The sequence below is a fragment of the Lolium rigidum genome, chromosome 2, assembly GCF_022539505.1.
Source record: "Lolium rigidum isolate FL_2022 chromosome 2, APGP_CSIRO_Lrig_0.1, whole genome shotgun sequence".
In the NCBI taxonomy this organism is placed as follows: Eukaryota; Viridiplantae; Streptophyta; class Magnoliopsida; order Poales; family Poaceae; genus Lolium; species Lolium rigidum.
Window position 1 is genome coordinate 71,317,977 of NC_061509.1, and position 27,448 is coordinate 71,345,424.

Below are 27,448 nucleotides of genomic sequence, written 5' to 3' on the forward strand. Positions count from 1 at the left end.
AGGGGTTTGTGGAGTGTTTTGGCGGTTTCGGTGGAGGCGGGTTAGTCTTCGGCCGGAGTGGGACGCGGCCTCGGGGTCGGTGTGGTAGTTGGAGCGGTGGCTCCGGTTCTTTCGCCTCCGCCTGTTGCGTTGAGGTGTGGTGTCGACCTAGTTGGTCGTCGACCCGTGTGGAGCGCAGCCTCGGGGCTGGCGTGTAGTGTCGTGTTGTACGGTTTTTGGGCCAGTTTTCCTCATAAACGGGCCAACTCTTCTTCTCCTATATCAATGAAAGGCAAAGCTTTTGCCTCGTTTCAAAAAAAATAAAAAATCGAAGGATTGATGATTTAAAAATCGAGAGCACTGGTGTCCATGTACACCAAATTTGCTTCCATTAACTTGTCAACAAAGAGAAATGAATTTTCAAAGAAAAAACTAAAATGTAGACAGATTCGTAGAAGAGACTCCTTAACTGAGTTGACTTGTCTTCTAGGCTCCAGCTGCATCCTTGGCCCTGCAGCAGCAGCCACCCAGGGGAAAGAAAGAAGAAAAAGAAGTGACCTTTGACTCCGTCCATCCAGTCGCACCGCCGTGCGCTCCTCACATACACACACCCGGCCGCCGGCACGCCATTCACTTCCCCACCGCCTCCCGACCCGTCCCCTTCCACCGCAACCCAGACAATGGCCGCCGCTCCGCCACGCCCGCGCGGGGTGGCCTCCGGCACGGCGGCGCTCGCGCTCCTCGTCCTCCTCGCCGTCGCGGCCCCGCGGTGCCGCGTCGCTCGGGCGCAGCAGGGGTACGAGGCCAACGCGCAGGACGACTGCTACGGCAGGAACGACAGCACCGTGCTCGGCTACACCTGCAACGCCACGGCCGCCGCCGCCGCCGCCCCCTGCGCCTCCTACCTCGTCTTCCGCTCCTCCCCGCCCTTCTACCAGTCGCCGGTCTCCATCTCCTTCCTCCTCAACCTCTCCCCGTCCGCCGTCGCCGACGCCAACGCCGTGCCCACCGTCTCCCCCGTCGCCGCCTCCCAGCTCGTGCTCGCGCCGGTGCCCTGCCGCTGCGCGCCGCGAGGCTACTACCAGCACAACACCTCCTACACCATCATCTCCAGCAACGAGACCTACTTCATCATCGCCAACATCACCTACCAGGGCCTCTCCACCTGCCAGGCGCTCATGGCCCAGAACCCCACGCTCGACAGCCGCCACCTCCTCAAAGGGAACAACCTCACCGTCCCGATCCGCTGCGCCTGCCCCTCGGCGGCGCAGGCCGCCGCCGGGGTCAGGCACCTGCTCACCTACCTCGTCAACTGGGGCGACAGCGTCGCAGCCATCGCCGACCGCTTCCGCGTCGACGCCCAGGCCGTGCTCGACGCCAACAGCATCAGCGAAACGGACACCATATTCCCCTTCACCACGCTGCTCATCCCGCTCAAGAACGCGCCCACGCCGGACATGCTCGTCTCGCCGGCGCCGCCGCCCGCGCCTACCCCGCCGCAGGCCCAGCCTCCGCCGCAGTCCGGCGGGTCGTCTAGCGGGGTTGCCGTCGGGGTCGGTGTCGGCGTCGGCGCCCTTGCGTTGGCGGTCCTTCTTGGCCTGATTTTCTTCTGTGTCCGGCGGCGGCGCCGTCGTACACGGCCCAGTGTTGGGGAAAACAGCGGCCGTCCGGGGAAGGTCATGGCTATGGACGCACCCTCCTCCTCCGATTACGACCCGCTGGCGTCCGGGAAGCACACCACGGGCACGGCGACGACCTCCTCCTCGTCCTCCTCGGCGCTGGTGTCCGGCGACGCGCGCGCGGCGGCGGAGGCGATGACCCTGTACAAATACCCGGATCTCGACAAGGCGACGGCGGGGTTCGCGGAGGAGCGGAGGATCGCCAACTCGTCCGTGTACCGCGCGGTGATCAACGGCGACGCGGCGGCCGTGAAGCGGGTGGCCGGCGACGTGAGCGGCGAGGTGGGCATCCTGAAGCGCGTCAACCACTCCAGCCTCGTCCGCCTCTCGGGCCTCTGCGTCCACCGCGGCGACACCTACCTCGTCTTCGAGTTCGCCGAGAACGGCGCGCTCAGCGACTGGCTCCACGGCGCGGGCGTCGGCGGAGCCACGCTCGTGTGGAAGCAGCGCGTGCAGGCGGCGTTCGACATCGCCGACGGCCTCAACTACCTCCACCACTACACCAACCCGCCGTGCGTGCACAAGAACCTCAAGAGCAGCAACGTGCTCCTCGACGCCGGCCTCCGCGCCAAGGTGTCGAGCTTCGCGCTGGCGCGGTCGGTCCCCGAGGGCGCCGACGGCGCGCAGCTCACGCGCCACGTCGTGGGCACGCAGGGGTACCTGGCGCCGGAGTACCTGGAGCACGGCCTCATCACGCCCAAGCTCGACGTGTTCGCCTTCGGCGTCATCCTGCTGGAGCTGCTCTCCGGGAAGGAGGCGACGTTCGACACCGGCGACAAGAGAGGGGAGGCGCTGCTGTGGGAGTCGGCGGAGGGGCTGGTCGTGGAGGGCGAGGACGCGCGCGGCAAGGTGCGGGAGTTCATGGACCCGCGGCTGCACGGCGACTACCCGCTGGACCTCGCCGTGGCCGTGGCGTCGCTGGCGCTAAGGTGCGTGGCCAGGGAGCCCCGGGGGCGGCCGTCCATGGACGAGGTGTTCGTCAAGCTGTCGGCGGTGTACAACTCCATGCTGGATTGGGATCCCTCGGACTACGGCAACTCGCGATCTTCCATCGCCGGGAGATAGATATCAGATTTGTACTAGTAGCATTTGTATTTAGGCTGCAAATTAAGATGCATTTTCCGCTCATGTACAGATTATTTTGGGTACAATCACTTCACTACAGCGAGAGTGATAAAGTAAACATCAGAACTGAGTACGTGATTCAGTTATTATTGAAGATGACTGCATTTCTAACTTCTAAGGACACGATGAACTTATAACAAAAATGTATTTTAAATCTATTTTAAAATGTTCAAAAATTTGAACAAATTTCTAAGTCTACATCCCAAAATTCTATGTTAGCTCATAAAAGTTTTGCATAAAAAACATTTTGTGTGACCTATGAAAAAGGACAAGAAAAATATCTCGTGACAAGCTATTTTTGGAGCATAGGCCATTAAAAATAACTTTTTCGCAAAACTCAATATGCGAACATAAATTGTCTGGATGTAAACCATGACATATTTTTAGATTTTCAACATTTTAAAATATAGTTTTTAGGCAATGGCTCCATCTACTCCTACTAGCCAAAGTGAAACTTTCTCATTTTTAAAAGATATACTGATCTGTTGGACATATAGAAAATGGTTCGAAGACCCACACTGCTCTGTTAATTATAGAAAAACAAGGTGAAAACCTGAATAACGACAAGCCACACAAAAACACCACACAACATACAAGACGTCGGTAAGGGAAACACATATGACACACATAGTCGGAGCAAAACTCCCGCTATAAAATTGTACATATCTTAAATTTATAGAAAATTACACCGTAGGGGTTTCCCCTACGGTGGAGGTGTCAAAAGAACTCCCGCTATCAAAGTGTGCACACCATCACATCGATTGGATCTGCTATGAGCATATTCGCTAAATTCGTCGACGCCGTAGAGGAACGACATATCCCAAGACCGTCATTGAAGCCCCATATGTTACTAGTGAGAGGAAGGCAGCGGCGGCATCGACCTCGACACCTACACGCAAGGCCAAGGCATCGTCGACGTCCTCAACGACCACATCTTCTCCCGTGGCTGTGGCGCCTGGCGCAGCTCGTCCCCGAGTCTCCGCCTGCGATGCGATCGACGAAATGGCCAAGTCTCAAGCAAGTGCGACCGAGATCAAAGTTGTTGAATTCATGTCCCAATTGGATTATTCACCCTCTCAAGGGATTGACGACCTCAACTTCGGTGATGAAGAGGAGGCCGCGGAAGTGATGGCCGAGGAAGATGAGGCCGAGGACGTGGTGATCGAGGTGGTGCCGCCAAAAAAACAAGGTCAAGGCCGACTGCAAGAGGTCCGCCAACTATAGCGAAGAAGAAGATGCATTGTGCCATGCTTGGATGAATGTGTCGCTTGATGCATCGTTTGGCATGGATCAAAGCAAGGACACGTTTTGGCAAAGAATTGAGGAGAAATACCTCAACTTGGTCTCGTTTCTGTCATACCGAACCCAAGGCTCTTGAGTGTTGCAACCGATGGGTTGGCGCCGTTGAGTCGGTGACCAATGCACCACCAAGTGGTGTGCAAATTACCCAATGTGGACCTATCCAACAAGACATATACAAGCACCGCAACAAGAAAGGTGGCCACAAACCCTTTGTTATGTTCCATTGCTACAAGGAACTAGAGGGCAATGCGAAGTGGCTTAGAAGAAACTATGTGACCACACAAAGAGGGCAAGAATTAGCATGGCCAATGACGTCGATGATGATGATGAAGACCTGAACAAGACGCCGAAAGGTGTCAAGCTAGCAAAAGAGAAGAAAGACAGGGGAGGTCCAGCCACCTGCAAGGATGAGTTCAATGCTATCATTGAGACCAAGAAAGCATTGACTCCGTACGCAAAGAGAACAAGGAGGCGAGGTGAAGGGAGCTCAAAGCTCTTGAGGACGAGAAGTTGGTCACGGAGAGGGAGGATGTCGACTGCACCATCATGTTCATGAACCCTAGCTCATTGAAAGCTAGGGCATATTGGGTGATGATCCGGGCAAAGATCTTGGCCTGAGAGAGTGGTGGTAGTGGTGGTGGTGTTTGAGGGGCCGAGGTGGTGGTGGCCTCGACAACATATTCATGTTATGTTGTGCTTTTTGATCACACTTGATCAATTTGCTGTTTTTTTTTTGGATAATATGTATGCATTTTTAAACTTTGTATGTTTGAGATGTTTGCAAAATGTTGTCAAATAAATTTAGTCATTTAAAATTTGCGAGTTTCAATCTGGTGGCCACTTTTTAAAGGAGCAAAATTATTCTCCTCTATTTTACCTCGCCGTTTGCTCCTCTAATTTTTTTGGCATCGCCTAAAGATGCTCTAACAAGCCAACATATGAGCAAGCGGCTTGAGGTGTTCGGAAAGGTTGCACAAACCATGTTATTTGGACAACGGACCTTCATGTTATTAAGTGAATAACAGAAACATCATCGATTAACAAAGCAACAATAAATCTTGGTAGATCATCAGTCCAAACATAGAGTGTCTGTGTAAAAGAAAAAAGTTAGTCATATAGGTCATCAATCTAAATTCTAAAACTATCCCGTCCGATTAGTTTGCTGTATTCTGACAAAGACACGGCCATACGTGGTTTCCGATCCGGTATAGGATTCTAGAGCCGGAGCCGCTTTCCGGCCCTATATATTCGATTTCAGCAGCGACTCACTAATTAGGTTTCGAGAAAGAAAGCCCGTGTCAATCGTGGCATCTGTTTCGACTACGGAGCGCTCATCCTCAAGGAAAACAGAAAGCTTCGACGAGCCATGGCGGCGAACGCGTTCCGACACCTCCTCTCTCGCTGGACGGTCACCAGCCCCATGACCATGAGCAAGGCCGCCGCCAACCTCCCTCAACCTCAAGTCAGTTCAATATATCCCCACATCTCATCCCCATCGATCGTCTCAATCTCTTTCAGTTTTGCTGGGTTCTTTGAAAATCTGACCCTCGGCGCTACGCGATCTGTGGCTGCAGGGTCGGGTTCCATCGCCCCCGCGGTTCTACTTTGGTTTCGACAGCAAGGCGACGATTGAAGCTCGCGAAGCAGCAAGGCGTCTAGGCTACGACTCCTACGCCAAGTAAGTAATTAGCAGACGATTTGTCTTGCAGTCGCGGATCATACCAGAATCCGCTAATTCCCTTACCGCGTTTATGTATGTTATTAACCTGCAGGTTCCTAGAGCAGGAACTGGCAGGTGTTGACCGAAGCTTCAAATTTCTGACTAACGGAATTATGGTTAGCGCCGGAGTCGCTTTCTTCAACCTCATAGCAGAGGTAGCAGAACTACGTCACCAAGGGGTTAGGGAAAAACATTGGCACTGTCATTTGGAGACGGATAATCCAGATGTCCATTGTATGTGAATAAGATGACTGTTTTTTTAAACGGAGGCAAAAACTTTACGTCATCTATTAAGAAGAGAGCAGTGCTCAGTTCTTTTTTTTTTAGAAAACCGAGCGCAAACCTACAACAAGAAAGCCAAGTCCACACAAATAAAGTCTAACAAAAACCCGGATAAGAGGGTCACACTCACTAGCCAACACAAGAAACCACAACGCGACACAAACTCCAAACACAACACTCCAACACCGCGTCGATAAAGACATGCCATGGCATTGGGGTGAGGTGCGTACCCATCAACCAATCATGGATCCAGGTTAGGCAACAACCATATGGTGGCGGGAAAAATCGCAAACCTCTTTAGCGACGACCGCCGGGTATTGTTGCCAACAGTCCAGACTTAGCAACCCCATCACCAAAGGAACCATGGACATGTCGGACTCAAGCAAGATAGAGACAACATCGTCAACAACATCACTCTTCTCAAAGCCAAGTGCCTGACTCGGCGGAGAAGTCACGGCCAATATCTCGTACGAGTCGGACCTCAGTTCCTCGACGGAAGGAGGCATCACCACACCACCACTGAACTCTAGGAGCTGAGGCACCGCAGAAGAATTCCCACACAATTCATGTAGCTCTGGTGTGATCTCAATTGTAGCCAAGCGAAAGTGAAGCCCGCACTGTGGCGAGAACACACCTCCGTTGACTCTAAAGACATACCAACGCGTGCCAAAAAATAGATTGAGACTTGCCACCTCTTCACGCGGTGGGTGGGGCGAGACGCCTCCTTGACGCGGTTAACAACTAACTGAGTGAACTCCATGCACATCAAAGCAAACTTGCACTAATGGCGAGAGTTAAAACTCGCGTTGACATTGAACTCCTTGCAACACCTTGGAGAGTCCCTTGACGGCGATGTTACAGGCGACAACGAGCGGCACACAACCTCAACCCAACTCCGGGACACCAAGGGATGACAAGGCTGTGAGGACGGAGAGTTGCTCCATATGCAATTGGCACATGCGTCCTCGAGAACAAGCACGAGGGTCCGGAGGGTGAGAATGAGCGACGGGAAAAATTGAAAGCCCAAGCTCAGCTCGGCCGTCGAGATCAAATAGCCCGAAGTGCAAGTCTGGTCGGGTCGGGCCGGGCTGCCCATGCCGAGCTGTAGGTCTGACAGGATTAGTACTTTATACATAGAATCAATCGAGAATTCTTGTAAAGGGAAAATTTGGTTGTTTCATGGGAATGATGTCCCAAGCATTGTCGTATGTTTCATGGGAATGATGTTGCCTACATCGGTGGCAAAGGGGATCGGTCGTTGGGTTTCTTCAGTCTTGAAACCCTGCTTCTGAATTAATGGCGATATGATAATTTGCAATGCTCTCTCCAATCCAAACCCCAATGGTGGCGCTGGCGCGCGTAAAATCCCTCCGTCTCCGTCTCCGTCGCTCCATCTGGTCCGACGCCGTTCCCCTTCGTCCCGACACGCACCGGCCGCCCTTCTCCGTGCCGCCACTGCAAGACCTCAACGCCCGGCTGAAGCGCCTGGTGCAGTCAGGCCGCCTCAAGGACGCGCAGGCCCTGTTCGACGGAGCGCCGCACCGCGACGAGGCGTCCTACGCCGCCCTGCTCGCGGGCCATGCCGCCGCGGGGGACTCCACCGGCGCCATGGCGCTCTTCTCCCGCATCCACGCCTCCCCGCTCCCGGCCGCCGACCCTTTCGTGGTCAGCCTCGCGCTCAAGGCCTGCGCCGCGGCCGCCGACGCCGGCCACGCCGCCTCGCTGCACGCCTTCGCCGTCAGGTCCTCGGCCGTCTCCTCCGTCTTCGTCGCCACCGCGCTTGCCGACGCCTACGCCAAGGCCGGCCGCCTCGCGCTGGCGCTCAGGGTGTTCGACGAAATGCCAAGCAAGAACGTGGTCTCATGGACCACGCTCGTGGGCGCGCTGACGCGGGCCGGCCGCCGCCACGACGCGCTCCGCCGCTTCGCCGAGATGCGCGCCTCTGGGGTGCCCTGCGACTCGCACGCATGCGCGGCTGTGCTCACCGCGTGCGCCGAGGCCAGGCTGCTGCTGCGCGGCCGCGAGGTGCACGCGCTCTGCGCCAAGCTCGGCATCGACGCCACGCCCTACGTTGCCAACACCCTCGCCACGCTGTACGCGCGCTGCGGCGACGTCGACCGCGTGGTGGCCGCGATCGGCTGCATGGGCTCGCGCGACGTTGCTGCCTGGACGACTGTGATATCCTCCTATGTGCAGTCCGGTCGTGCCAGGGAGGCCATCCAGGCGTTCGTCGCAATGCTTCGTGACGAGGCATCGAACGCGGCGACGCCCAACAACTACACATACGCTGCGGTTATTGCTGCCTGTGCAGATATTTCACACGTCTGTCTTGGAGAGCAGTTGCATGCGCAAGCTGCACAAAGAGGGTACGCCAGTGCCCGCTCAGTGGCCAATTCGCTGGTCACACTCTACGCACGCTCCGCGGGTCGTCTCTCGGCAGCTGATGCCGTGTTCCGGGAAAGTGCTACCAAGGATGTTGTCTCCTGGAGTGCAATTATATCAGGCTATGCGCAGGAAGGGCTTGTTGGGGAGGCTTTCGCGCTGTTTTCTGAAATGCGACGGAACCAGTGTTCTAATCCAAATGAGTTTACTCTTGCCAGTCTCCTGAGTGTGTGCGCAACTTCTGCGGCGCTGGACGCTGGTCGCCAACTCCATGCACTTGCTTTAGCTGCTGGACTTGAACACCATGCAATGATCACGAGTGCGCTCATTGGCATGTATGGAAAGAGTGGCAGCATGTCAGATGCTGATGCCGTATTTTCCAATCGTACGAAAGATGATGTGGTTTCGTGGACTGCGATGATCGTTGGGAATGCTGAGCATGGTTACAGCAAAAGAGCACTTGAAATGTTTGAGCAAATGTGCCATGCTGGGTTAAAGCCGGACCATGTTGCGTTCATTGGCGTGCTCAGTGCTTGCTGTCATGCTGGCCAAGTCGAGCTTGGATTAAGATACCTCGATGCAATGAGCAAAAGCTACGGACTGGAGCCTGCAAAGGAGCACTATGGCTGTGTTGTGGATTTGCTGGGCAGAGCTGGTAGAATAAATGAGGCTGAGGAGTTGATTGGTAGGATGGCAGCTAATGAGAGAGATGGTGTTGTTTGGACATCTTTGCTTAGGGCATGTGCAGCTCGAGGGGAAGAGGAAATCGGAAAGAAAGCTGCAAAGATGACAATGGAGGCAGAGCCATGGAGATCAGGAGCACATGTGGCAATGGCAAATCTGTATGCCAGCAAGGGACAATGGTGTGAGGCTGCACAGGAGAGGCATATGATGAAGCAGAAAGGGGTTGTGAAAGGGGTAGGGTGGTCATCAATCACAGTTGGAGGGGAGGAGAGGGGAGTCGGGGTGTTTGTTGCAGGTGACCGAACACATCCCCAAGACGATGTGATCTGTGAGATGCTTGGCTTGATTTATTATGGAGTTGGAATGGCTCGCTATGTACCCGATCAGATGAATTTAGCATCTGAGGTGGAGCTGATGGTTAATACTTAACAGTTAACGCACTAATATCAGAAGGTGAAAGAGTTGAAAGGAAAAAAAATACAGAAGTCCGGCACGTTGAGCACTAAGGCAGTAATGTGGCTCAGTAGTCTGGCTGCTGTGTTGAAGTACTGATTGAATAGTTTTTTGATACGTAATGCGGGCTTTGATCTTGGTACCCTCATCGTTAGATGGCTCATTCTCTGCAAAATACATGTATGAGGCAAGAGTTTGCTTGTTGGAGCTTCAGCATTCAGGCAGGTGCCAAAAGTAGCAGATCTGCATTTACTACAGACCAGAGCGATGAACTTCAAATCCAATCAAATTACCCAAGGTAGTTTTCATGTCCTAAAGGCTAAACTGTGACAAGTCTATATCTGCATCAAAATTGTATCGAAGAAGATCACTCTTTGCTCTATCAACTAATGCAAAGCTTGCAGCTTCGCACAATGGCTTGGAGAGACAAGCATGTGACAAGCGGTGTGATGCAATTTTTCTCACCTAAGAAGCATCCGCCTGCCCGCTCCATTCTTTTGAAAGAACATATTTCACAGTAGAGAAATTAACATTCTTTCCAGCAACATTGCCACACTGGCATCCAAAGTTGCGTCAACATGTATATCATACTTATTGACTAAGCAGCTTATGTAGCTCTGGAAGGAATGTACTCAAGTCAAGTCCCCAAAAGCCTCATCTACGGGTCACTATAAAACTCCACCTTTGTCATTCCAATATACTGTGAAGTGCTAGTTTCAAGGTGCACATTACTTTATAAAGGTGAGAAACCGTCATTATCACAAAAACAACAGCAGAGGAACTCACCGCCTCAGGTTATTTCAGAACACTTTTTACTTTCTTGAAAAAAAAATTGAACTTTCCCCCCTTGAACTTATTAGCACTAGCATTTCTTATAAGTGGTTCAACTTGCAGCCTCCAGTTGAATATCTGGATGAGATGGGAGTCCAACCATTCGATTTCACATATGGCATTAGAAAGATCAGAGGACCAAGAGTGGGGAATTTAAAAGGTTTTATAATGCTCTCAGGGTTGCCATAGTGTTACACCCAAGTACAGGTAAGTTGAAAGTCTTTTCTTAAGGTTGTGCTTCTTTATCCATTTGATGACATCAACCCTGCTGCAGGGCTAAGTCCCAGATACAATTGTTTTCTGAAAGTAGAGGGTGACTGTTGATATTAATAGTAACCTGTCATCTTTATTAGTTGTTGATATTTATAGTGACCTATGGTCTTTAGTATTTGCATGAATAATTCACTATGTAATCTCATTGTTCTGAAAATAACTGGATAATTAAGTTAGTTTTCTCTATGCTGTACTGTTTTCCCCTTTTCTTCTTTGCTCTTAAGTCTGGAAAATGTTACTGATGTTTCCTTGGTGGAATGTTGGACAAAAAGGAAAGGACAGATCATTGATGTTAACCATTAGGAGCAAATTGTCACACCCTTAAAAGTAGCAGGAGCACCATCTAGAAAACAAACACTAGCTAGCTTCGTCAAATGTAATTGCAGGGGTCTCCGCACTTTGTCAGCTTGGAAATTTCACTTGTTGCTTCTTTGATCAGTGAACCCCCACCTGATATGATTTTGCATTTCCTCCTTTCTATGCAATGCCGACCAAAACGTAAGCCAATGATTCATCTGATGAACCACAACAACTGAAACCAGCACCAGTTTATGTTCAAAGCATGATTTGTTCCAAAAACTTCAATATAACCCAGAACAGAGCATGTATACCAGTCATAATCATTCCTTTTTCATTTAATCGAAGTTGGTTAATCCACACATTATCTACTGTGCTCGGTAGTTGTGGTAAATTAAAGTTACAACTCAGGGTATTCCAAATGGTGATTTTGCAAGGGGGTATTAAATGAATAAATGATTCACGTCCTCATGTGTTGTCCGCAAAATTGGCAATCTGAAGATCCTTTCCAGCCGCTATGCAAGTATCCTCACTGAGAATACTTCTCTTAGAAACTGACCACATAAAACACTAATTTTCAAAATCATTTAAAGCTTGAACATACTCTTATGCTAGTACATTGTATTAAAGAGCTTTAGGCAATTGTAAAAACATAGAATACTCGTCCTGAAAAGGATGTCGCTGATTTGTCTAAATTCAGATGTATATAGACACTATTTAGTGTACAGATACATCCAAATTTAGACAAGTCTGTGGAATCTTTTTCGGGGCGGAGGGAGTAGTAAACATCAGATTAACAGTGTTCCCCAAGCACAATTATTTGACCTCCACAATGTCCTCGTAAAAGATAATGCAGCTTCCATAACCACTTGCCTAACAAGACATGATTCGCACATCCAAGTATAGCAAATGAGACCCCCCCCCCCTACCCCATGGTCTCTAAGGTTGCAGTTTTTCGCAGGCCACCAGATGGTATTTTCCGGTGCCCTTCCCGCCAAAGGAACCTCTAATGAAGCCTCGTCCTCACTCCAGTTGGAAGTTAAGAAAAATGATAACAATCTGACTCCAATTAACTATTATTTTCCTTGCCAGCAACCCAATATGTTCTCCCCCTTTCCCCCCATTCGTCTATGATCTTTATTATGTAACCTAGTATCTGAAACAGGGTGCACCCAAGTTACCCCATATGTAATTCTCTCCTTTTGCAAGTAAATATCTCACTATACCTCTCCTTATTTCGCTCAGCCCCTTCCAAGCAATACAAATCACTTTTATCGTACTAGTTAATTTTCAATGCTCATATTTGTTCAAAAGCCTATAGTATAAATTTGAGATTTTCTGGACAACATTGTCCTGTTATAATGGTCAAAATGATTGACGCCACAAACTGACCAATACCTCCAGCATATTTGGTCTCAAAATGGAAATAGTAGAACATAACACATTGGTTAGTTTTAGCTTTTATACATTCTTGATTTGTTTTGTTCGCCATTCATAAAGCCAACCCCAGTCACTAGAAGCCTTAGTGCTACCATTGAAATTGACCAAAATATTATTTGGAGGTTTATTTAGTTGCTGCAATATAAAATGTTTACTCTGAAATTTTAGCATATTCATGCTATTTTATTCTTCCACATTAAAAATACAGAATCTGCATGTAATTTATAGTTGTATTGAAACTTTGTGGATTTTTTTGACCCAGGCGGTTTTAAACATCTCTGTTTTTCAGTAAAACTACTTTGTTAGATTTACATTGGCTTTGTCATTGTTTAATTAAAGCGGGTTGTAAATTTCCCTTGATAAATAGACAATCTATAGATCCCATCAGATTTGAAAAAATGCACCTATTGTAGGAAAATAATAGGTAGCACTTTTAGTAATTTTTCTCTTCATTATTCAAAGGCCATTATTATTAGTTGCAAATGGCCAATATTATTTATGCAAACGAATATTGGATAAGTGAAGTTTTAGAAAGTTTTAAGTGATCATCGAGGCTTTTGGAGAAAATAATCAAAGAGCGAAAATTTTAAGTTTGGGGAAGACATCGCCTTCCCTCTCTTCATAGTACTGTATAATATAGTAATAATATCCTGTATAAAAGCTGGAGCCTTTTGTGGAAACTCAATTCAGTTCCTGGGTGTGTTTGCTCCCTCTACCTCAAAAAACATATTTTGAAGTGTCGAAATTTTTTAACAAAAAAATCTACATGTACGTCTCCATGATATATATGTGTGTGTTCATCATGTTTCGCAAAAAACTAATTATGTAAAAGAGAGAAAAATTTCTTATGAAAGGCCTTATATTTAGAACCGAATTTTGTCTTCTTTACACACGCCACAAGACAACTCTATTTTTCATGAATCGACTTTATGAGCGTGTAGCACATGAAAATATATGTGTGAATTATTTATTTCAATTTTTTAACATTTTAAATGTGTCTAACATGTATTTAAAAATAAAGAGATCATATGCTCTCACCGCCAAAATATCACTCTCGGGCCTTTTGCTGCTCGCATAACGATGTGTTCACTCTTCACATGTACCAGCAGTGCGTGTGAACGGTTCTCTTTTTTTTTTTACTTTTTGGGATTTTTTTTAAATTCCCAATAATAACCTTTTAAAGTGTGATGGTATTTTTTTGCAGTAAATTGCCGGTAAAAATATTCAATCTCCGCAGTAATCTGTCGCGTTAACTATTTAGCAGTAATTTTTCGTGAGGCGGTAACTGCCTGTATTTTTCTGAAAGCAATTTTTTGGTACAAATCTTGGACGTCAAAGGTAATTTGCCGAGGTCAACTATGAAACAGGTTGTTAACTACCTAATATTAATTATTCGAAGGTGCATATTTCTACGATGGTAATTTTTCAACAGCGCACTAGCCTGGTAATTTTAACCTCAATAGTTTCGACAATAATTTTTCGTGAGGCGGTAATTACCTACATTTTTCCGAAAGCTATTTCTATGTGGAAATCTTTAATGTCAACTTTTGCGATGTCAACTATAAGTTAAACTACCTAATAGTAATTATTTGAGGTTTGCATATTTATGCGACGGTCATTTTTTAATGGCGTATACGTGTGGTAATTTTCACATGATTCTTCAACCGTGGTTCTAGACAATAATTACCCATCAATAATTATTCAATATTCCCTGGTGCATAATTCGTCAATGTAATTCAAAAAAATCCAACATTCGCCCGTCTTTTTATCCGGAAAAAATAATGTTGTGTTCTTCTATGGCACCATCGAAAAAATGTAATGTCCATGGAATTCTCCACTTATGAAGAATACTACTATTACCTTCTACGATACCTTTAGAAAGATATACATACTTCATCACCTCCTACCTCTTTCAGCTGGAAAAAATACTACCATTTCCTTATGTAGCAACATCGGAAACAAAAGTACTAACCATCCACCGCCTCTTTTAGTCGTCAAAAATACTATTACCATCCTTCCGGTACCTCTGAAAAAAAAGACATGCTCTATTGTATATCACATCTTTCAATAGGTGTGTCCTCGTCCCCTAGCACTGCAACTATTGTTGTAGTGCTACTCGCATACCACCCTCTTTTTTTTCAGCATCCTACGACCATCGTGTGTTTTTCATCGCTCCACGGATATATTTTCTCTTTTCTGATTCCTACCCTTCGACCATTTAAAATAGAACTTGTAATAGCAAAGGCTATTTTAAAGATATTTCAAAGAAGTGATTTTACACTTTTACATTTCTTGATCATTGCTTTCACACTAGCACTTCTGCGATACTTCAGATTACCCATATATTGAAAATCTTCTAAAATAATATAGCAAGCAGTCTAACAACTAAGACCATGGTGTGCGGCCGCGACAACCTTCCTACTACTATATATAAAGGCCGGAGGCCTTTGCTCGCTCCTTAGTGGTCAGGCATTCATAATACATGAACAATGCCCTAGTCTGCATTTTTTCTTCATATTCATGTAGACATTTTTATAAATTTCCGATAGTAATTTTTTACAGATTCTAACAATGATTTTTTTGCAGTAATTCGCCGGTACAAAAATTCAACTTTCGCAGTAATTTTTCGCGTTAACTATTTAGCACTAATTTTTCACGAGACAGTAACTACATATAGGCACCCCAAAGATCGGGGCACTGTTTCTGCGTTAACTGATTTTCGCGAGGTGGTATTTTCCTGAAAGCGATCTCTGATTAGAAGTCTTGAATGCCCTAATAGTAATTCCTTCGAGGAGCATATTTTTGCAACTAATTTCTCAACGGCGCACAAGTGTGATACTTTTTACACCAATCTTCAACCTCAAACATAGTTTTAGACAGTAATTGCCCGCTAGTAATTCTTCACGGGTGCACATTTCTTTAGCGGTAATTTTGAAAGAAAAAAAAATCCATCATTCGCCACCTCTTTTACCCGGGAAAAATAATGTTATGTTTTCCTACGGCACCATAAAGAAAATTATTCCACCATCCGTCGCCTCTTTCACCTGGGAAGAATAGTATTACCTTCTTCTATGGTACCTTTAAAAATACATACTTACTCGATCAGCCACTGCCTCTTGCAGCCGAAGAAAATACTACCATTTTGTTCTATAGCAACTTCAGAAACAAAAATACTCCATAATCCATCGCCTCTTTTAGTCGACGAAAATACTTCTGCCTTCTTTCTTGTATCTCTGAAAAAACTTGCCCCATCATACATCACATCTTTCAACCGGTGAGCGTTGTCCTTGCTCCGGGTGCTGCAGCTTTTGTGTAGTGCTATTGGAAAACTATCCTCTCTTTTTTTCCATCGTCCTACGATCATCCAGGGTTTTTTGTCCATACTATACTCTTTTTTCATCGCTTCATAATTAAAGCTTTCCTCTTTTCTGATTTTCTTTCCTTTGGCCACCAAAAATACGACTTTAGTAGCGAAAACTATTTTTAAGATGTTTTAAACAGGGGATTTTATCTTTTGTCCTTTTAATCTTTCCCCAACAAAAGAGTTTGACCCTTCCACTTCTGTCTTTTCTTTCCGCAATTGAGATCTTTGTTAAAAAATATCTTTCTCGTGCTTTTTTCGAGTAAATCTCTCTACCTTTTCCAACGATACAAAGGATTGAATCACTACAGTGCCACTTTTACGATTTTTATCGATACTTCCATACCAATAGTTCTGCGGTCATGCCCGCATGGAAAGAAACACCTTGGCTGTAAAAAAAAGGAGGCTCACAACTTTCTTTTTGCCTTCTCCTACGGCATCGGCAGATGAGTTGCTAGTTATTTCAATTTCATCTAATCTTTTCTATATGTGTTCACAATTCTCATATTGAAGAATATTTTATACTATATTTTCAGATCTTTTCAGCAATATTTGCAAAAGGGAAAGTGTCGGCGCTGCAACGAGTGGCATCTAATCTTTTAGGAGAAGCGGTATCATAACTAGAGTGTTCGAGCTTCAACGTGGTGAACGATGACGATGACCCAATGACAAATGGAGATATCTCCCCGTTTCATCCTTGCAAAAAAAGAAAATCACTGCAGGTCCCAGGCTACATGTAACCTCGTATTTTGCAAAAGAAAACTGCAACTATTCATATTCTTATGGCGAAGACTCTTGTTCAAATGAATTATGTTAGAGACTAACCAGTATCTCCCCCTGCCCGTGGCTTAGAGACCAATCAGTATCTCTCCCTGCTCGTGGCTTTGAGCCGTTCAAAAAACAGTCCCGGATGGTTCCTAGGCTCCCGTTTTGTGAATTGTTAAAAACAGCGTTTTGAAGTTTCAAAAAATCAAAGAACAAATTCTGCATGTAGGAAATTATGTAACTACTAACCCAAAAAAATCACAGTAAATACCCAGTATTTTGGGCTGTTCAAAAAAGACAAATCTGACATTTGATGTAGTTAATAGTGCAAACTTTCAAACCTCCAAATTTTGTCAGATTTTGTCATTTTTGTTAATCCTAGAATATGAGGTATTTTGAAGTCTAGATTGCGTATGGTTGTAGAGTACACCATTATCTACATCCAGAATTGTTTTTAGAATTTTTGAAACTTCAAAATGTTGCCAATTTTTTCTGGAAAATACCGGGCTATCAGTAGCCCAGGATCCTATGTGATTTTTTTTTTGTAGTTATGTAAAGCTTATATACCAGTATACCACAAGAGTCTTAGCACCAACAGGTACCACTACCAGATAGTACCACACTACCACCACTCCACCAGTCTAACAAAGTAAAGGGCGGCAACTGAATTCATTTATACATCGATACCTACCATATCAGCAGTAAGGACAGGCCATTTTAATGATCTGAAATCCTAGTCCCTTGGCAAAATGGCAAAGACTCAAACGGACAAAGCAGTGACATCTCGTCTCAACAAGATCATGTCAGCAGAAAACATAAGATGGTCACAGAGCAATCACAAGTAGGCTGCTGCAGCTGCAACGGCATATACCGATGGTGCAGCAGCATTCCCGGCCCGAGTAGTTGCTGGGGCACCTGCATATGAGTAGATCGCCGATGCAGCTCCATCAGCATTGGTCTGTGTAGTTCCTTCGGTTGTACTGCCTGAAACAGATCCATAACTCCTAACAAGCCCTAAGTTCGTTGCAGCTGCTTCAGGTGCTGCAGTCTCGCTGCTTGGGGTATGCCCATAATGCCTGACAAGTTGCAAGTTCTCATGTGCTGAACCATAGGCAGTTCTGAAATACAAAAATACATAAGGCAAAAGCACAATGAATGGTTGACTTCCAACACATAAAGTATGTATCTACATTGTCCCTGAAGGTAATTCCTTTTCAGGAATATCTAAATTAGATGAACAATACAGCTTTGAGACATCAATGAGCCGGCATTGACATGTACACAAATTGGTATCCAAAAATTAGCATGAATGTAGAAGAAATTATGGAATGGGAAGTACTACGACAAATTGGTGGCTACCATACATACCTCTCAGAAGTAGTTTCCTGGTAATGAGATTTCAGAGCATCAAATCGATATGGATCATCCCGATTAGCAGCGAAATAGGGATCAGTGGAATAGACAGGGCGTGGGACATGTTGTGGCACAAGGTGTTGGGTTTGCACATAGGAATAGGAAGGAGGTGCTTGGGCATAGTGGTAGGCAGCCGGCAATGGATCATATGATTCATATCCTGCTTGATATGGATGCCCAGCTGGGGTCGCATAGTAAGCAGGCGCAGTGAATTGAGCAGTCGGAGGAGGTAGGTGAGAATATGGATGTGCATAAGGCTCGTGTGGCACCAGATGAGCAGCCTGTGCAGGAACATAAGCACTTGGGTAATGCACTGGCTGTGTTGGGTGAGAAGCTGAAGGAGACAAGTAAGCAGTACAGGGATCAGGATGCCTGTTGATAGCTGGCTGTGTTGGGTGAGAAGCTGAAGGAGGCAAGTAAGCAGTAGAGGGATCAGGATGCCTGTTGATAGCTGGATATGTTGGGTGATAACCTGAAGCAGGCACGTAAGCAGCAGATGGAGCAGAATGAATGTTATCAGCAGATGGAACAGGATGCCTGCTATCAACATAATGCCTGTTATCAGCAGATGATGCAGACTCTGGCAGTACATTAATTGGCTGGAACAATGCTCTCAGCTTCTCAACCTACAACACAATACCAATAATAATGAAAATACAACGCTGGTAAATGCATGATATAATTCATAGCTACACACCGCTAAGATTAAGACATAACGTAAAGATGGAGGATAAAGCAGCTATTCCCACCCCCATTCCAACTGGCTGATACACTGATATGAAAGGTCAATATATACCAGTAATTCCAACTAGAAACTGGAGTGCATAAATTTAGAAGAGAAAGAACTTGTTTCCATTATATCCACTTTTGTCACCTCTATATAATGTTTTCCTTTCTCAAGACAAGGAAATAATTTAATTACCAAACATCTTAAATACAACTAGAAACCTTGTGGGTGCAGTTATACTAGAGCCTACTTCTACAAAATAAAGAGCTGAGATGAATTAAAAAACATTAAAAAGATAAATTTTATCCCTCAAAGTTCAATCATAGTGATAAAAATATATTGCAGTCTCTCTCAATCACGACTTGCCTCTATGGCCCTGCATATGCTTACACCACAACAGCAAGTTATGAATTAATGGATTCCGTGTTTCAGGGTTCTTCTGATTATCTTTTTTCCTACACGTATCCTTCTCGTCCAGAGTGAGAAACTACTGTTCAAAGTTCAAACTAGGCACTACATGATGTGAATTAACTGGTTTAATGTATACAGAAGACCATACATAAGAAAGAATCAGTGTTCATCTGACAGACTGCCTGATGTTGGAACAACTTTGTAGAAGAATAACATATAAAAAGAAAGATTTGACACAATTGTTTCACCTCTCCCCAAGTACTGTACACAACATCAGTAAATCCTGATTCCTACTTACTTGGATAACGGTAAGTTCTGGCCAGAATTTCCCACGGGAATAATTCTCCTTTATAGCACTTCTTACGCTACTCTCTGGGATAGGCATGAAATCACCATCAATCGTAAATTTAACCTGCACATATAATAAGACAGTGAACATTCAAGGTAGAATAATAATGTACAGCTAATCTATGAAGTTTATGGCTGGATGTTAATGGAAACTGAAGGGCATCATATGTGCCAAGAGGAACTAATATTACTTTCATCCTTAACTTGGATCTTGTGGTCCAACACCCCCAAAAAAAAATTTAGAGAGGAGAGTGCTTTATTGAACAGCCAACCTGATAGCATTACAATCATCCCGAGCACAGAAGCAATACAAGCTTTTCTCCCCTTGGATAGATGTGGCTTGAGTAATCAAAAGGGCTTACGCAAACAAAAGAAGTCTACAACCCCAAAAGCAAAAAAGAAAATAATTGATAGTGTGGCATTTCAGACAAAACGAAATAATAATATTATCAAAGAATGTACGTGTGGCAATGTTCATCCCCTAGCCAGTAGTAAATTACTTAATCAGTTAACAATTGGATTGAGAGGGACAGGGGCTACCAAATTCCTTGCACGGCTTGTGAATGAAATATCACCATTCTCAGACCAATAGGTTTATATACAACTAGTCCTAAAGTTACCAACTTCCCATCAATCATCATATCACAAATTTCCGACACCACATGATCCATATTTGACGAAAACTCTTTTTTCCCCTGTCTCTTCCTTCTATCAGTGCAGTAAAAAATACACCATTTGGCTTCTGGCAAGCCATAAAATTGTGCCTAACACTGAGGTAAATTTTAGGATTTGCTACCATAAAGATTGGGACTTGGTGATGATTTGCCCCACTATCGTGCCACTGAAATGTGCCACCACCAGGACCCACATCTCAGTGACGCATCGAATGGCAAATCATCAAGCTCCAATCTTTGCTCCTGCCATTTTTTAAGAGGGCGTGGAAGGGGCGGTACCTGAGCTGGGTAGCGTCCTTTGAATGCGGCGGGTTCGAGGGCGAGGCCGCCGTCGGAGTCGGCGCGGTAGGGTCCGTAGAGGTACTTGGAGTCGAAGTCGTAGAGGAAGAGCCCCGCGCCGCGCCTGATCCGGGAGACGTCGTCCAGCCTGCCCCGTGGCAGGCCCAGAACCCTGTACCTGAAGCATTCGGGCTTCGTCGCGCCGCTGCACATGAAGATGAACCCCGCCGGCGGCGACGAAGAGGAGGAGGCGTTAGGGCCGGACGCGGCAGTGGCGGCGGCGGCGGAGAGGTCTATCGCGTCCCCCGCCGGCCTAGGCTGCGGGCTCTTCCGCGCCGGCGAGGAGGCGGAGGGGGAGGACTGCTGCTTCGCCATGGAAGCGGGTTAGGGCTTTTCAGCCCTTCTTTGCTTTTCCTGTTCTTGAGTTGTTTCTCAGTCGAGTTTGGGCCTTTGGGATGACCAGGAATTTGGGCAGGAATAGGGGGAGTCATGTGCTTGACTAGGTTGACTAGTACTAGAAATTAAGAGAATCGACTTGCTCGCTCCGTGGCATAAAACATGTCTAAGATTAAAATTTATCTAAGAGCATATCCACCGGCCATCTCCACTAGCCAGCAACACGTATTGATATTGCCGGCAGCAAACGCCGGCCAGAAATTAAAATGCCCATACCAGTTAACCCAATAGCATGTGTCAGCAGCAAAGAATAGTGGAGAGAGTGTGTTTGAGTGGTAGGGGAAAATTAAAAAGAAGAAAGGGGTAGATGAGAGAGATAGAGGGGTTGATGTGTGGGTCGGCGAGAATTTTCCTACGTGGAGTTTGTAGCTCATACATATCGGCGTGCTCCATAGCCTTCTTTCCTACAGGGTTTCTTTGAGATTTGTCGGCGCTTGTATTGAGCTCGGGTTGAGATGAAACCCTGAATCGCTGTCAATTATGATTTGGGTCTCGGTGGAGATGCTCTAAGTTGAGATGTATGGTTATACAAATCTCAAGAAGGTTGCATGTGACGGAGGAAGTAGATTTAGTATTACGTTGGTCTGTCTTGGTGCACGATTCCGTGAACCTTGAACTGATCAGCATGTAAGTGAGAATACGGTTTATAAATTAGAAGTCAATAGGATAAAATTAGAATTAAACATATGAAATCAATCATAAGAAACATACAATCAAGAAAATAGCGAAATATATTACAATAACTAACGCTCTATGTTTTTCAACAGAATAGAAGTAAGGTAAGAATAACAAAATTAACATCTACAAAAGCTAGTTCCAGTTTGATCTTTAAAGGCCACGACATACATAAAACCTAAAGCCTAATTCTAATTATGTGGTTATGTTATGTCGATTTTATCTTATTTGAAGTGATATGAGTAGATAATATTATAGGATACAAACATTCAGTATTGCCATACTTTTGCAGTAGAGATTTCAACTGATTTTTTTCTCGGACAAGGAGCAGGGTCAAGAGACCCCATTGTATTCATCAACTAGCACATATGGTAGGTACAATTTGTAGAAAGGTCCTTGCATCAGTCGCCCTAAAGAACCAATTATTTGAAGAAAAGGCCTTCAGAAATGCAAACAAGACCCTAGAACAAAAGAAGGAAAAACAATCCAGTCCCTGGGTGCCACCACCATCAACCTCCGCCGTCCTACAGGTGTCGCCGCCGAGGAAACCAAAAAATGTAAACAAAATCTTAGTATTTAGTCTGTACAATTTGCTAAGAAAGACTTGTATAGTAGGAGCAGGATTTTTATATTTTAATAATAATTTGGTGCTGGTCATTTTACACATGTAAATATCATAAAACGTAAACATCTTGCCTATATTTGTTAATGGAAGATCTAAATGTTGTGCATTGCAGGAATCCAAAAGTTGTGCTAAGCCAATATTTTGGATTATCTTTAGTTGTGGGGAAATCATTTATTTTTATTTTTGCTATGATAGTGTTATCTGTTTTTTAGGTGCTATGATAGTGTTATCAAACCTACTCCCTCCGTCCTAGTTCGTAAGTAACAATTTTTGAATATCTTGGCCCAAGGTATTAATTGATTGGGTCTCATTTTCTCTCTCTCATTGGTGCATGCATCCCCTTTCTCTCTCTTATTGGTGCATGCATTCTCTTTCTCTCCCTCGTTGGTGCATGCAACCCCTTTCTCTCCCTCATTAAATAAAATTATGCCTTAGATGTGGGAGTTATGGGACAAATAGTTTTTGGAAATATGACTTACACTCTAGGACGGAGGGAGTATTAATTGTATATACTACACAAAAGAGAGGATAGCGTTGACCACGTTGTGGTACAGCCAGTCTAGATTACACCACACATTGTTTCTTATAATTTAAGCAATTTATGTAGGGAGTAAAGCTAATAAGTGAAGCCATCCTTATTTACACATTGGCAAATGATACTCCCTCTGTTTTAAATAAGTGTCACAAATTTTTTAGATACATATATATTTATACACTATAATGTGTCTAAAGTTGCAACGCTATTTTAGAACGGAGGGAGTAGAAAGTAAATGAAGTGTTCAAATTTGTGAGGAATACTTGGCGGTCATAGGCGGAGCTACTTGGGGACTTGGGTGTACAAATGTAGACCCAATATTTTGACAAAACGATTTGATTAGCTAAGTTTAGAGCAATATATTCTAAATAAATTAGAAAATCCATGTAAAAATTGATATCTGGGAGACTATGTACACCCACTATCAGACCGCTGGCTCCACCCACGCTGACGGTACACAACAATGAAGCCAAACTCGCGCATGCACAGACCATAAAATCTTCTCCAATTAGGCTCCAAGTGTCCTGCTCCATCTTTTTCTAGTTCCATTATACCTAGTGGAATGTTATTCTTTTGTAATTTGCTAGTGAACTAAGTTCGTGCTCAATCAAGTCCTACAATATTTGATTTACTTTGTGATTCGTGTTAGTTATTAGTTTCAACATGAGTTGCAACTGAGATTTGATGATATTATCTGACTGAGAACGAAACTAGTTCTCACTCGACTGAGAAATAGTTACACCCTATTTTTTATGTAATTTTGTGATATGTGAGGTACTGGCCAAAAACTGTTACTCATTCTTGACCGTCGTCTCATTCCCAGCTTCAGAAGGCCGATCTGGGGGCGTAGTTACCTGCCCTGGCTATCGATGACTGACAGAGCTGGGACTCTCGCTTCTCGATGCGCCCTGCAATTCTAGCTCATTCATTCTTGACCGCCGTACCTTTCACAGCTTCCTCTCTGCTTCTCCTGTTGACGTCCACGCTCGATTGTAAATTCGCTGCCTTGCAACCGGGGCATTTGACAATTCAGGAGTACGAAACACGGCACTGACCTTCTGACCGGCTGACTGACTAAGTTGTGAAGCGCCTGCGAGCCAATCGCCGTGGAACTTTTCAATAATTTAACGGTTTGGTTGACTCGGCAAGCTAGCCATAGATGGTGATGGCTGTCATGTACTTGTCAGGATCGTTATGCGTTAAACATCTTTAAGCTAAGTCTCGCACTTCTGATTTCTGTACACTCCAGCAGGTGCCTGACTGAAGTTTCTTTCTTGTATCGTTTGACATCCACTACTAATTCCATACGGTACTTGTTATTGCTGTGATATTAACCATCTGGTCAACACAAGGTTGGAATGCTATTGTGAAGGAGGGGGACGCGCCGGAGTAGGCTTTAGCTGTAGATCTAGGAGCTTCGAAGGGATGCCGAGTTGTTGGAGTGGAGCACTGGTTCTTCGGGGCGAGATCTGGTGCGATTTGACGCGGTGGCGGCGCGGCGTGGTGCTCCGGCGGTCGGAGACGGCGGCACCTTCCTCTCCTCCACGAATCTCCGTTAATAAGCCCAAGGTCAGTTCCCTCCCCTTGTATTTCATCGCTGCTGTACTCGCCCTTCTCCCGCTGGCCGGCCATGGTGGTATGGAGTGGGGAACGGTGAGTTCTGGCGGAGGTGATGCAGGGGAGGAGAAGGGTCTTGTCCTCCAGGTGCTCTGGCGCGGCACTTGGGAGCGGTTGAGCAGGGAACCTGTGAAGCCCCTGAGGTGGGGGTGGACAGGGCCTGATTCGCTCGCGAAGGCCCTTGGTAATAAGCGCTTTTGGCTCCACTGTTGCATCATCGACGTCCTCGACATCGACCTGACCGGCCGTGGAGGCGAGGAGGAAGATGAAGACGACGGCGACTATGTCAGCACGTGCGGCCAATTTACGCCGAGCTACTCCTCAGCGTGCTGGAGCAGCGCTAGGAGGTCGCAGCATGGCTCCCTGCATGACGCTTCCTCGGTGGAAGCCGGTTGTAGGTGGGGCAGCGTCTGCGGCTCGGAAGATCTGCTCGTTCAATTGGGTGCACAGGTCCGCTTCGGCGCCCGCTGTTCTCCCCTAGTTCTCTTGGCCGACCGTGGCGGCGAGGGAGAGAAAGAGGGAGGCAGTGAGCACAAGGTGCGGCCAGGACACTCTGGGGAGCTTCGGACTTTCCCCTACCGCTGGAGTTTGCCTTGTGTCTCCGACCATCTCCGCCCGCCTTCACCCACCCGTGGCAGGAGTGACGTGCTGGAGTGCGGGTTGCTTCACACCGACGGAGCTAGCAAGGAATCTGGCGCCGGGGACTTCCGGAGCTTGGAAGCGACATCGGCGGGCATCATCTTGACAGCTGCGTGCCGTCCGTCAAAGCCGGTGAGCTCCGGCGTCTTTTTAACCTCCATCGGAGGCCTTCTTCTGGATCAGCGACCGCGTGGAGGCCTTCTTCTGGATCAGCGACCGCGTCCAACGTCGACACTGAAGCAAGTGGTTCCGTCCCCGCGGCAGTGCTCGACGGCGGTGCAGCTGACCTTCGGCTCGGCATCGGAGATAGGGAGGGACCTGATTGCTTTTCAGAAGGGTCTTCTCCACATAAAATGGGGACCTATGTATTGTTTTCTTTTTCATATGGGGTCCCCCGTATTATTGTACACCTCCACTGTTTGTGTTTTAATATAAAGCTTCCAAGCCCTTCGGGGCTCTCCTGGTTCAAAAAAAAAATCGTATAAGTCACAATGCACGTGAATCAAGCAACACATATATCTAATACGTCATGACGAAAAGCACTGAAACTGTGAATAAAACATATGGATATAAACTCACATCGTTATCATGCATTACTGTCAAATCTATATTTGGTACACTATATATATTTTCAGGAAGTTATACGTGTTACATTCATTTTTGCTAATCCTATAATTTGTATGAAAATTTTCTTATGTCCAAATGATTTATTCCTAAGGAGAGCAACTTCAGTATCGATTTTTTTTAATGATGGTTCTCAATTCCTTAACCAGTGTCGGGTTATAAGACCGTGGACTGTTAGAGCATCTCCACTCGTCTCCCCGAGAAGCCCCCACGAGCCGTTTTTTACATCCGGACGGCGAAAAACGGTCCAGTCGCTCCCCCGGGTTCTCGTTTTCATCCGGATTTGGGCCTAAATTCATCCGGCGATCCCACGCCATCCCCGGCCCCCCGGGGAGCGCTCGGGGACTCCGGATGGAGCAAAACCAACCGCGCACGCCCACGTGTCTCCTCTTTCGTCCGGACTCCCCAGGCCATCCTCTTTTTCCCCGAGAAACGCCGCTTGAGGAGCACACGACTGGAAATATACTGCCCCGCAGGCCAAATTTTCGTCCAATCCGGACGAAAATTTCGCCGGATTTGGGCGTGAGGAGCGTCAACGAGTGGGGATGCTCTTATACTTGCATTGCATCATACCAGATCTTTCATGGAGAGACAGGATAATATAGTACTGTAATTGACAGCTAAAGAAGCAACCTTTTGCATTCCTGCAGTTTTGCACCCACTGAATCATACTACGTACTGGGAGATATTTACAACCTCTCTTTCCCAGAATTCAGGTTCTTTTCTCTTCTGAATCTACTGAAGGTCTAAAGCCAATTCAATATCTAGGCTTAAGCCTAAAAAATGGATCGAAAAAGGAACAAATAAATCAACCGGAATGCTTCATTAAGCAATCTCCTGAATGACACTCAGAACCCGCTTCAGCTTCAACCGCGACCGCGCGGCGAGCTTCTGCTTCTCGTCGGTCTTCTTGGCCGGACTCGTCGCCACTGCGAACTCCCCGAGCGTCCGCTCGTTAAGCTTCTCGTTGAACAGGACGTCCTCGCGGTTTTCTGGCTCCTCTTGTACCGGCACGACGCGCATCTTCTTGTTCTTGCCGACACGCCGGTGTGGCCTGGCTGCGAGCGCCGAGCTCGCGCGCACGGCGAGCGAGGCCATGTCGGCGCTCGACAGCGGCCGCGTGAACGCCGCCGCCGGGAGCACAAAGTATATCTGCCCTGGCTGGAGCAGCTCGCCAGCGGCCAGGGACGGTGGGGGCTCGTTGAAGTAGAGCTCGTCGGAGTTGCACACGAAGAAGGACGCAGCTTCGCCGCCGAGAACGTCGGAGACGGTGACGCGGGGGCTGGCCGGGAACTCCTTCAGCGAGCCGTCGGCAGCGATGACCCTGACTGGCGCCGGCTGGTGCGCCTGCTGCGAGAGGCTGCCTCGCTGGTTGAAACAGCTGGAAAGCTTGGCTCCCATGGAATATTTGCTTTTGTGCAGTGTGTGTGTGGAAGTATTGAGATCTTTTTTGTTCGCAGTTCGTTGGAACTTGGATGTGGAGATCAAATGGACAATGGAGTATATATAGACGTAGGTGGTGAGGAACCGAGGATCAGAAACGTGACAACGAAACGGAGACATGTCTTATCACTTCAATCCCTTGCTTATTGTCCAATTGTGTAAACGCACATGCAATGCAATGATTGCAAAGTTTCAAATTCCATTATTGAAGAATACATGTACGGACCAGTAACGATAACACCTAGAATGACGAGAGTGGCGTTTTGGAGGCAGAGCTACATATAATTCTTTATTTTTAAACATTGAAAATTTACATTTTGAAGTTTTAGATTTTTTTTAAAAAAAATTGCAGGTAGCTAATGATGCATGCTACAATGGTGTAAATTTTCAATGCAAATTAATTTGTATT

General features: G+C 46.4%; 4 protein-coding genes across 4 annotated transcripts; 2 read left to right on the forward strand and 2 right to left on the reverse strand.

Annotated features, from left to right (window-relative positions):
* The first annotated feature begins 659 nt into the window (after window positions 1-659).
* Window positions 660-2,867, forward strand: LOC124689865 (protein LYK5-like). The gene has a single exon (XM_047223325.1). It carries the CDS (start codon window positions 660-662, stop codon window positions 2,721-2,723), a length of 2,064 nt encoding a protein of 687 aa, XP_047079281.1. The 3' UTR covers window positions 2,724-2,867.
* A 4,561-nt stretch (window positions 2,868-7,428) lies between these two features.
* On the forward strand, window positions 7,429-9,423 carry LOC124689866 (putative pentatricopeptide repeat-containing protein At3g47840; the record flags this gene model as incomplete). Its single annotated transcript, XM_047223326.1, has 1 exon — window positions 7,429-9,423. A coding segment is annotated over exon 1 (1,995 nt), but the record flags the coding sequence as incomplete, so codon positions are not given.
* Window positions 9,424-17,223: 7,800 nt separating this feature from the next.
* Window positions 17,224-20,855, reverse strand: LOC124686687. Its single transcript, XM_047220590.1, has 4 exons — window positions 20,426-20,855; window positions 19,423-19,536; window positions 17,942-18,612; window positions 17,224-17,691 (listed from the first exon to the last, which is right to left on the reverse strand). Exons 1-4 carry the CDS (start codon window positions 20,798-20,800, stop codon window positions 17,409-17,411), a joined length of 1,443 nt encoding a protein of 480 aa, XP_047076546.1. The 5' UTR covers window positions 20,801-20,855; the 3' UTR covers window positions 17,224-17,408.
* Window positions 20,856-26,193: 5,338 nt separating this feature from the next.
* Window positions 26,194-27,056, reverse strand: LOC124686688. Its single transcript, XM_047220592.1, has one exon. The coding sequence runs from the start codon at window positions 26,995-26,997 to the stop codon at window positions 26,422-26,424; it is 576 nt and encodes a 191-aa protein (XP_047076548.1). The 5' UTR covers window positions 26,998-27,056; the 3' UTR covers window positions 26,194-26,421.
* Window positions 27,057-27,448: the final 392 nt, after the last annotated feature.

Bases quoted from the DNA above. Each gene is read 5' to 3' on its own strand.
- LOC124689865 (XM_047223325.1), top strand. From the start codon at position 660: ATGGCCGCCGCTCCGCCACGCCCGCGCGGGGTGGCCTCCGGCACGGCG.
- LOC124686688 (XM_047220592.1), bottom strand. From the start codon at position 26,997: ATGGGAGCCAAGCTTTCCAGCTGTTTCAACCAGCGAGGCAGCCTCTCG.
- LOC124686687 (XM_047220590.1), bottom strand. From the start codon at position 20,800: ATGGCGAAGCAGCAGTCCTCCCCCTCCGCCTCCTCGCCGGCGCGGAAG. The intron at 19,537-20,425 runs GTACCGCCCCTT...TTATATGTGCAG, and splicing joins AAGGACGCTACCCAGCTCAG to GTTAAATTTACGATTGATGG. The intron at 17,692-17,941 runs GTATGTATGGTA...TTTGTATTTCAG, and splicing joins CAGGAAACTACTTCTGAGAG to AACTGCCTATGGTTCAGCAC.